The 12,127-nt window shown below is 30.6% G+C and overlaps 1 protein-coding gene across 3 annotated transcripts in view; it reads right to left on the bottom strand.

The window, feature by feature from the left end:
- The window catches only part of LOC142333452 (uncharacterized), a 238,602-nt gene that overhangs the window by 143,192 nt on the left and 83,283 nt on the right, over nt 1-12,127 (bottom strand). The window contains exons 17-18 of one of the 3 annotated variants that reach the window (XM_075380595.1): nt 5,336-5,482; nt 1,177-1,393 (exon numbers count right to left, since the gene is read on the bottom strand). The exons of the other annotated variants lie outside the window; for them this stretch is intronic. Of the exons in view, the coding sequence (XP_075236710.1) occupies nt 1,340-1,393; nt 5,336-5,482 (201 nt within the window). The 3' untranslated portion in view covers nt 1,177-1,339. Of the gene's footprint in view, nt 1-1,176; nt 1,394-5,335; nt 5,483-12,127 lie in introns of those variants that run through there. 3 annotated transcript variants of the gene reach the window in all.

The following is a 12,127-nucleotide window of genomic DNA, read 5'->3' as shown; positions in this document are numbered from 1 at the left end:
TAATCTAGCTGTGGTTCCCAAGCAAATTCAGCCTAATTGCAATGACTATCACTAAGAACTAACCTTACCATATTTGATTACTCATTGTGGGAAATACTAATCTACATCAACATAATTGTACATGAAATGAAAAATTGTGATTGTATAGAAAGCTTTTTGAAACTTGACTCCAGAGATGATTCACATTAATTCAGAAGGGTGGAAATGCATACTTCTTTGAGTTCAGCAAAAATAATTTCAATCCAATGGGTAAGTTATTCTTAAGTAGAAATCTATAAAAATATTATTTCATAGTAAGTCCTCAATGTCTATTTGTCCAGGGATATATGGCCTTCTTGAAAAAAAAGTGAATCAAAAGATTTATAACGAGTGGAAAATGGAAAATAGATTTGATGAACTAAGTCAGAGCCAACTTAATCAGAATGATGAAATGTGAAATAAAAAAAATGTAAACTAAAAAAAGTATTATTCTCTGATGAAGGAGCTGCATTATATCTTTGAAAAGCTAATTTACAGCATCATTTTTATCAACACATGCAAATGAAAAAAAATAACATTGGGCTGAGCGTTAGACAAATTTATTATGTACAAATTGGAATAAAAGATCTAATCTCTCTAGTCTTTTTGTAGTTCCCTTCTAGGATCATCTTTTCTTTGTGGTTGCTGAACGCAGGGTTAATTTAATAAAAATTTTAGTAGGAGTAGAATGGTGAAAATATAAGATTTTGTGTATACGTTAAGTTATGTTGTGTGTATTTATAACTAAAAACTTCCAGGGAAGAGCATACGTAAGAAAATGATTCCTTTCAGAGACGTTTTGTGCGTGAATGTTTACAGCACACAGGACGAATTGAATTGTACAGGACTATGCTTATTTAATATCTCTCTTGACACTTTGCTTTTGAGTATGAATCATGCATGCATCATTAAATAATCAAAGTTCAAAGAATTCATTGTGATGATAATATGTTTTATTTTATATATATATATATTATAAACTATCCTCAGCCTGTAAAGTTATGCTTACACTATTTTGGGATTCCTGCTAGCCAGTCAGCATAAGAATGTTGATGCTGTGAACGCACTGCATTGTAAAGTTCTCTAGATCTTTTTGCTTCAGAATTAAAATAAAAAGTAAAAAAGGAAGAAACAGTTAAAGGTTAGTTAATAAAGCACTATCTGTTACTTTTGTTTTTATTCGCTATATAATTACACTTTTAATTTATTTATTTTTTTATTTTTTATAGGATGCTGGATTTAATTTTGTAACAGCTGTAGGATGCTTCTACTATTAAACAGAATCACTCATCAGCAGCATTTTCAACCCTTTCCCCATTAGTCACTTCTGGTTTATAAAAGACTGATATAAAAAGTATTTTTCAAAATCACCATCCTAAAACACATTTAAAATGAAGTAATGTACAATTTAATGAATTATATTGTTCACAATTAAGAGTTATATTTCTGGGAGATTTTTATAGCAAAATAGGTAATAATCAGTCATTTGTGACGGAACAATTCAGTACATTAACCTTTTTGATACTGACAGAACCAATACTTTTAAGAAATTTAAATGATAGAAGCATCAAATACAAGTAGCAGAGAATTGAGTATTTTGCAAAATTTTCATAATTGATAATAGTAAGCTAACAATTAGTGCACCTTATGTGAAGTAGTATCATTTATAATCACTTTGCATTGCCTTTAATGTTATAGCATTTTAAAAATTTTCAATGAGTTAGTTTTTTTCCTGATTGCTTGGAGTTAGAAATTTCCTTGGAGAATACTTATTTATTAATATTTGTTTCTGTTTAGTCTCTGGAACCACCATAAAGTATTATTTCAGAGAATGGATGGAGATAATATGATTGAATGTAAATGAAGTGTAATCTTGTATTGGTCTCAGGTCGACCAGTAATAATGTAATTACTCCTTGTAATGTAATTACTCATAATAATGTAATAAATCGATTACTCCTTGAGGAGTTAAATGTAATTGTATTGTATTTTTGTTTATCGCTGCCACTCTCTATGAATGCTGAATCAGTTTCCATGAAATATTTATCGAATTATTCTTACTGTGTTTATGTCACCAATGGGGATCATGATTTGAAACAAAACAAAGAAGCAATCATTTGTTTGCAAGTTTTCCCTGTTACACGCCTCAAAAACTTTATTTTGACATTTGTAGCTTACTTCTATCTTTACTACTTATTTGAACCTATGTTCCTAATTTTTATGTCAAGATCAGTGATTAGTATGATTTACAGGCCGTTAGAAATCTAAAGGCACGTATCTGTGCCTCAACAAATCTTTTAAAGAATGTTTGAAATGGCTCACCTTTTGTATTCTTGCCCCTTAAACCTTCTACGTTCTGTAATGACTGTATCCAAATATATTTCTATATCTTTATTTTTATATCCATATAATAATAATTTTTTTCCTAATTTTCTTTTTTAGTCTTTTAAGAATAACACTTACTTGGGCTGCAATTATAAACAGCTCCTCACAAAAGTTAAATTATATTTTTCGCAAAACTACAGATGAAATAAAAATATTTAAATGTTCTAAATTTTGAAAATTTCATCATTTAAGTAACTGAAAATTTTGTCTGATATTAGAAGTCAGAAATTTAAATCTGCAAGTACAATGTCAGTATACAAAAGGAAAAAGGTTAGCTAAAGAACTGTTATACAGGTTTTATTTAAAGGGGCTACTACAGGACAAATTCCTTGCCCAAAGTGGATGTTATAGAACTTATTTACTTTCACTCATTTTAATGTAGCATTTAAAAACCGTTATTGTAATATATCTAAAAATAATTTGTGCAAATAAAAGCCATTAAATTATTTGTCTGTTGTTAAAACTGCTGCATAATCTAAAAGTGCCAATTGTTTATTTTTTAATAAATTCCGTTAGAAATACGATTTATTTGTACTGATTCATCTTTGTAAACACAACTGTTATATTTACGTTTGTATGCATAGAAGTGCACAGTGAATTTGATAAATGTTGCATTGGCACTATTTCTTTTTCAGCTTTTCAAATCATAGAAATGTACAACATTAAAGAGCATAGCGTTCATGATTCTTTATACTATTGCTGAATGATTATATGTAAAGTTATATTATAATAATAAAAGATATACATTATTTTATTTTAATAAATTCAATGAATCAATGAAGAAAGTATTGTAATGTTCCTTAGGCAGATCAGATATACATGTGAGTTAATATGATGAAGAGTAGTTAATTGAATGTAGCCCACCAGGCTGGTCTAGTGGTTAACTTGTCGCAAATCAGCTGATTTTAAAGTCGAGAGTTCTAAATTTAAATCCTAGTAAACTCAGTTACTTTTGTATGGATTTGAATACTAGATTGTGGATACAAGTGTTCTTTGGTGGTTGGGTTTTAATTAACCACATCTCAGGAAGGGTCGACCTAAGACTGTGCAAACTACACTTCATTTACATTCATATATATCATCCTCTGAAGTAATACTTTACAGTTGTTCCAGAGGCTAAACAGAAGAGAAAGAGAGAGTTAATTGAATCTGTGATTTAAGTTGTAATCATCTACCTGTAAGGTATGAATATAGTATGTAAAAAAAACAAATGATTCTTTGATTTGAAAAATGACTTGAACTTTTCACTAAGTTAAATGATTATGTCAAGGATGTTGGAACTTTTTCAGATATGACAAATGACCATAGTATAGCAAAATAAAGGGAATTCTTAAAATTAAAGCGATTAATTTAGTGGTTGTTTTAAACTGTTCTTCAACGGGATGCTAAGTTTGAATGCTAAACAAATGTTTTATTTTCAAAACTCATCATCATACCTGTCTGATACATGGCCCTTTCACCATGTATGATTCTTACTGCTTTATATTTTCAACAAAAAATTTTAGTTCTTTGTAGATCCAATCTCTTTTAATTTTTATCATTCTTGATCTTTTAGGCTCTTCTTTGCACCTTCTGTGATCCTTCTAGCACTGTTTTAGTCAATTTTTTTCATCACGATATCTCTTGGCCTATTAGTTTTCTTATTCTGAATTAAGCTTGTCCATATTCTAAATTTGTTCAGTCTCCTCATTACGTTTTCATTTTCTGATTGATGCACCTATTTCATCCTGTTACATTTGTACTTGATTTTTTACAGAAAGTTTATGTGGTTTTCTATTAAATCAGTACACTTCTACTGTATATTTCTCCAAATATTAAGTATATCCGTTTCCTTTTTTCCTTTTTTTTATACATAGTTCATATTATCCATTTCTTTCTAAATGTTTTCTATGTGATAATTCATCTGCAAGAGGTTTCTCATTTGCTTTTTGAATCTTATTGATTCATTATTCAATTTCAAAATACTGAATTTGTATAACAAGTAATGATTATTTTAGGACTTATACGGTTCGCACAAGTCAACATGATAACCAGCATCTGAATTAAACATTCCTCGTTCAATTACTCATAATGTCTTTAGGAACCTTTTAAAATTTGTTCTTGTCAAGTAGTGCTACCAATCACACAAGAACATAGGATTAATTGTAAGAATTCTCTTGATTTGTTTAATGATGACAATTATCTTAATGAAATAACTCGACCTTATGAGACTACTTTTCATTTACTTTTAAAGGTAAATAAAACATCAGATTCCGGGGTTCAGAAAACCCCCATTACAATACTGAGCACATCAGGACAGTTTGAAAATGAATGTGTGGCAATTGACACTGGTGAGATCACTTCATTTTTCCTTTATGAACATTTACCTTGATATATTGGAAAATTTTGCCTTTTCTCATCTATAACATTTACAACTTATATTCCAGCAATTTGGACCCTGCTACTTACATATCGAGTATAACCGTTCATAAATTTCTGAAGAACAAATTTTCTGGTAGATTGATTGGTCGTGGCCAAGTGGTTAAACAGTCTGGTCAATATGAAATAGACTATAGCTTGGAATTTAATAATCTTAAAATTTAATAATGGTTTTTTCCAAAGTAAATAATTTTTATAAAATAAAATAAAGAATTACAACAGCTGCAGGCTTTAGCTAAAATATTACAGCAGCTTTTTAACTTTATTCAACAAATAAATTTTTGGACTGAACAAATATACATCAGGATAGACAAATATAAAGTTATAGGGAAAAAAATAAGTTTTTTTAATAGAATTGACCATTTTTATATGTAGGTGACTATATAAATAAAATAGTTTAATAAATGGTAAACTCTTTACTCAAAATATACACTGTAAATCATTACAGGCAAAAGCTTTTTTGTTAAATGCTATTAACCATAAAGAGAAGTCTAATCAGATATTTCAAAACTTACAGGTGTGATAATATTTTGATGTCTCAAACAGTACGTAAGACCAATACATTTACGCATTGATAAGATAAAATCTTTAAACTGATAACCACTGACGGTGAAGTTTAATATTTTGTATTGTAAAATATTTTTGTTTAAAAAGACCTGCAACTGAGTAGTTTTATATATTAGAAATAAATAATGAAAGGATATTTACATAAATATAAATTAAGATATTAAATAAGGCACCTAAAAAAAATTAATGGTCACGGGAGTTAATAAAATAAATAAATACATTCTTTAAACAATAGGTGCATTTGATGTAATAATTCATGACTGTATACAAAAAGTTGTGTTTATAAAACACACACAATATATATGTAATGTGTGTTTAATTATGGACCCTACAGTCCTAGTTTGAGATAGTATAGCTATAAAGTATGTTAAAGAGTCACGGGTAGATCAATAGTCAAAGATGTACTGATCAAATCCCAAAAAAACCAGGATACATCAACTCAAGCTGATCCTGATGGTGGTCTCAGTATGGATCCAAAGGCATCTGGCTGAACACTACATTGAGAAATGATCATAGATAAGAAAATAGTGGGTAATAGATAAAGGACGAAATCCTCACGTTGACCACAATTCAAGCTCATCCAAAGATCTTTAAGGCACTCTTCAACCAGTATCCATAAATTTAATCAATAATTTCTTCAGGAAATTGAGGTATATTTATCAGGATAGAAACAGCCCATTAGCGATATATATTTTTGCATTTATTAAGTTAATTATGGATTATTTATTTAATGTTTTGACAACGTCAAATATATGCTTTTCTTTTAGATACTAAGGAATTAGCTGAGGACAGGTTTGGGCTTCAAGAAGAATTTTAGAACTTTCACTTGAATTTTAAAAGATTTAGAACTACATAAACTGAATATAAACTACTTAACCAGACCCTAAATGTAGCAGTATGTTTATTATATCCAATTACGAGATAAAGTTATAAAAAAAAAAAATAGACACAGAAGATACAATCAAACAAGAAATAGTACTATTAAAGAGTAGTCAGTACTTTGATATTTGAGATTAAAACAGAATAAAATTTGTTATTAATAAATAAGGGATTAAAATATTACTCTAACACTACCATAGAATTAGATTTATGTAGTAACTTGTTATATTATTTTCTACCTCATTTAATACACGATACTTTTCAAGGCATCCTCATTCTTACTTATTAATACTTACAATGCACAAAAATGTTCATCACTGTTTACAAAACATGAAATTCTATTACTTTATTTATAAAAAAATAAACCTCTGGGAACAAGATGGCAAGTGCAGTTGTATAATAACATAGGCAGTAGCCTGAATTTTCTCCAGGGGGAAAATATGAAAATGTTTTTTTTTTTTTAAATGGTTTTGTATGAACATTTTAAAACGCCAAAAGTAATGATTGCAATGCTATTTGAACCTATCTAAATCATAATTAAGCACTAGCCAATGAGGGTTCTGAATTAATCCTGACAAAATCTCTTCTCAAATTTATTTTTAGCTCCAGAACACTCTTTTTATGCACACTTATCATGCAAAGACCGAAAAGCCGATTTTCTGTCATTGTTGACTGTAACCAAGTTTCTGTCCTGCATAAGGTGCTGAAGGATCTTTCGATAGTAAACGTTGTGGAAGTGAGATAAGTAGCGTCCGTTTTTTGGATGGGTAGAACAATTGGATTTCTTTAAGTATTGCACCTAGTACTACCTCCTTCAGTTTGACATTTGGAACATTTTTTCCTGCCAGGAGTCTATGCTGATGGATTCAAACGCTGTTTTTGCTGATTTATGACTCGCGGCATATTGAAATCTGTTGCAAGATGCTAAGCGATTGTTTCAGCATCTCCTATCACACTTCCACTTTCAACAACCGCATTTCCACATGTCTTCTCATGATGAAGTCATGGTGTTAATGATTTTTTTTTTGATTTTCACACTAAAGTAAGTCCATACTTGACTGAAAAGTATGTACCACCGGTTGCAGTGATTCCGAATATTTTGCTGTGAGACAAACACTAACAATGATTTTCTGATTTTGTAGCAGCATAATGCATTTGAAAAGCAATTCTTTCCGTTGCATTGTTACCGTCTGTTGACAGTTTTTCAAGCGTCATAACAATTTGCACATAATATTTCTTGAATAAGGCGATACTTTTTTATTTTTGAGACCAACGGATTTCACAGAGCGTTGCTGTATTTGGTATGCATTTTCGATGAAGGGCTGATTCACCGAAGAATCTTATTATATCTTTTATTGTGAAAGCCGCATGTTGTATCACTTTTATTTCATTTTAGTTGTTTACAGCTAAGTTCATTTGTGACTAGCTCAGAAAAATTATAATGCTCTCGTATTCTTTTCTCGAATAATTTTCTGGTGGACACCACCATCATTCCCTACCATATTGGAACACTCATCGTATCCTTTTCCAATGCACTTTTCTGGATAAAGGCCTATCTTTTCTACAAAGATGTTAATTTCAGATGAAACAGATTTCGCATCGTGTCAATCAACTCTACATAACTCTACATAAACTATAAATTCCTCACGAATCTTAAAACTTTTCATCGTCAAAAATCTAACCTCAATGGAAAAATGCTCTTTACAAAATATGCCGGTGCTCTTGTCTGCCAGGATACTGTAGCACATGCTATATTTATGTCAGTAATGATGTCGTCTCCAATGACGTCGTCATATAATCTGAATATTTCATTTTGAATCCACGATGACAAGTTGGATTTTTGTGCTCTTTTATAATGTGGTCTTCAACGTCAAGTTTGAGTTTTATCAAGTCTTCAGAAACACCAAAAACAGGTCAGGTGTACCACAAAACATCACAATCGAAATTACCGATTCAAAAAATTTTCTTGTTACCTTCTATTTCTTGTAGGTGGACAGAAATCAGATGTACGTGAACGGTTATATTTTCAACAAAACATTTTGCGGCTGTGGCCGCCAATTTGTGCCACTGAGACGAAGTGTGAGATTTCACGAATTCGTGGTGTCTTTATAGCGAGCGAGTAATAGGGCTCACTCTGAAAGAACCCAAAAGACCATTTACGTTTGTTGGTGGAAACAATACACATTAAATGTCCAACGCGACCTTTAATTTCTTGAAGTACGCCAGAAGCGGAGCGTAATCCGCCAACCATCTGTATTTGAATTTTCTTTTTAATTGCACAGCATCCGTAGCAACGTCATAAGTTGTAATTGGTGACAAAAAGTTTTTTAAAATTTCCATTTTTAGAGATGAGGTCATACTCAATGGACGTCCAAGTCGGTGACCCGCATCGTTATCAAATATGTTTGATCCTGTGCACCAGAACCAGATGGTAGTGAAGATCCAGTTGAATTTTCACCAACATTCTGTTTCGATTTCTCTTCTCCGCCGCTATCACTTTCGCTGTTATTTTTATCAGGTTGTGTTCTCTTTTGTCTCCCTAAAAGAAAATAAATAACTACTACTACACTTCGCAAAAAAATTAAAGCAACTAAGAATTTAAGCTTCTGAACGGAATCTCTACTAGAAACTTCAAGCTAAAAATTTTTTTTTTTAATCGTCTCCATACAATAATTTTTCACAAAATTACAACGTTTTGAAAATCATTAAAATATTTTTTTCGTTCGTGAAAAATATTCAACCTAAATATGAGTTTATTGGTTTCAAAATCTTCTAACCTGTCTTTATTTTCATTTCTACAAAAGTGTACTAGTGGAATAAGTGGAAAAAATACAACGAAACTGATGGAATGATCAAATCTAACAGGCTGTGGCTGTGTACAGAATGAAAATACTGTGAACCAAATGGTTCTTATTGTGGTTAGAAATTTTTTTGTCAAGAATGTGTTGTGTTTAACATAACAACTTGTGTAGCGATTGAACTTGGTCGCAACAAAAATTGGACTATTATGAAATTTGAACCAATCATAACCTATTAGCTATAGAACTCTTAATGTTTTTTATTATTGAACGACGGTATTTTTTAATAAACCTTAAATATTTTGTACAAGTATGTTTTATTATTTGCAACTATCAGAAGTAGCTATTTGTAAAATCAAACATTTCTAAATTCAAAACCATCTACTTAAGCAGAACTGCTGAAAAATAGCTAATTTCAAATTTCAATCGTTATTGAAATTTATTGGAGTGTGGTGTACTTGTTATTATTTTCTTATTTAGTATTGTATGATTTTTCTTAAAATTTCAATAATAAAGACAACATCAAAATCACTAACATTAAAAACAAAAATTCAGTTTTCGCATTTCCTGAAAATTTTAGGTTGCTTTAATTAGATGGTTTTGCAACTCATCGATTCAAATGAAAATAATGAAGATACATACCTTGCGTGCCCAGTAAGTTTCTGATACCCATTTTAGTTTGCTATTGTTACGGGATTGTGGCCGCAACTAGCTCTAATGCGTCTACTCTCCCAAGTGACTCACTCGTACTGATTGCAGCGCTTAAATAGTGAACGGAAGGTACTAGAACATTCTCGCTAATTTTAACTTCGAACATTCAATAATTTTCGAGTTTTTTCCCACTCAAGGCCATCCAGACCTTGAACCCCCAGTTCCACACTCGTTCATTTGAGAGCGCTCTCGTCATGATTTAGACATTTTTTTTGTCGCGCATTATATATAACCAACTGAAATTAACATATAATTTTTCGCTTGAACAAATGTAACAGGGGGGTGCAAGCGTTTCACCGTGGTTACGCCTATATATAATAAACATTAAAAAATAACTGTATGCATATTTTACATTGGTAATGTGTATGCATATTTTGCTCAGCTTTAAATTTGCAACTAAGAGAACTGAGTTTTCTTTTCGATCTAAACTTAAGTATTTTGAAAGCTTATATTTTGGTTAATTCTATCACTTTAATTTCACGTTAATTAACATTTTATTTTTAACTAGAACTATTAGGGTTGTGTTAAAGCCAATTTTCTGATTTTATAGTGAGTTTTATTTATCACGCACATCATGATACTATACACTATAACTCCACTATGGACTATAATATACATATACGTATCGTTTGATTCATGGAATGTAGTTTTGCACAACTGGTAATGCGTTACAGCAAGTGTTGGAAATGTGCACCAGTTTCCTGAAGGCAGGTCCAAACCCTTCATACCATATTTTTGACTGTCATAGGACGTCAGGGATAATGGATTTCATCTCAAAAAATGTAGTGTGAATGGTTTGTCTTCAGGAAAATTGTGGACATTTCCAACACTTGTTTTAACACATTATCATTTGTGTATAACTACACTTCATGACTCAAGTGAAATGTGAGTATCTCTGAACAACGTAGAGTTATGGTGTATAGTATCATGTTGTGCATCTTTAATATAGTGATCTCACTATATTAAAGAAATCTGTTCGTTAACTTCATGTAAAACTTAAACTTGGTTTTCTGTTTACTAAAATGATACAAGAGAATTTATTAACTTCACATTGAAAACAAATTTGTTCTCTTGAAAAAAAAAAAAAGATAAAATCTTACTGGAATCAGCTTATTGTTTTGATATATTTATGAACAGATGTAATTTAAGAGACGTCCTTACTCCTATGTGACGATTTCTATCGCTACACCACTTCCTCCATTATTAGCCCTGATGGCATTTACCAAAGTTCGTCTTTTTGATCCTCTGACTTATATTACAGTCATTAGTTTGACATACGCCAGGATGCCACCGAAGCAAATGCCTCGATAGACATTTCCATCAGTGTTTTAATTCAATTAATGGTACCGCATAGTCGCATATATTTTAAGTAATTAATCGAACAGTAATATATTTATTTAAAAAGTATTTCATCACAGTAAGTCACTGAAACGAACCGAGTAAAAAGATGTTTTGTATTTACTGATTATATAAAACAAAAGAATAATGACTTATATCGTTGACAAAATTTGATTTCATAATATTATTTCTAAGATGCAGTACCGGACAATACTGCATTCTATACCTTATAATCAAATTAAGATAAAGTATTAAACCATAGTACAATCTTTACTAAAACACGGCTTTTATCAACAATCTAGTACAAAATCGGTGGATATATTTGAGGCGCAGGTTGCACTGATACTAATAGATGTCTACAAAATAACCTATATATCATTTTCTTTATAACTTAAGAAACTTATTGTTTGTAGTTTTTTCACAGGAAATATACTTTGAGTTTTTTTTCTGTAAAATTATTTACGTAGTTTAGTCTAACAAAATAAGATTGGTCAGAATACTGACTCTTCCGTGTCAAGTCAAGTAAATTAACTAATTTCATTCCAAAACTGTATTCCTTACTAAACAACGTATGATAGTTTAAAAAATATATTTCATATGTTGTTCCCGAGTGAACCACTGTCATAATAAAATCATGGTAAAAGTGTTATTTTCTATTCAAACAGTTATTTAGTTAACATCACATTAATATAGTTATATAAAATGCTTGATTATACTAAAATGGTGTGGAGTTTGTTTTTAATAAAATGATATCACTGTCAGACGCGTTTTTAACCTGTATTATTTATAAAATAGCGATATATCGGCGGTAACGATTGCTAAAATGGTTGGCTATTCTGCTCGCCCCAGTTAAGAGCAGGCTTGGCTGTGACAGTTAATAATATATCTACATTTTTTAACATGTTTCATTTCCTGGCTGTATGCATGAACTGTTTAGCTATAATAGCATACGAGTCATAACAATAATACAACTAATAAAAACAGCATTTGGTGTTGCATTATACTATGCAAGTT

The sequence above is a fragment of the Lycorma delicatula genome, chromosome 12, assembly GCF_047948215.1.
Source record: "Lycorma delicatula isolate Av1 chromosome 12, ASM4794821v1, whole genome shotgun sequence".
Taxonomy (NCBI): Eukaryota; Metazoa; Arthropoda; class Insecta; order Hemiptera; family Fulgoridae; genus Lycorma; species Lycorma delicatula.
This window is presented reverse-complemented; position numbering and strand designations above follow the sequence as displayed.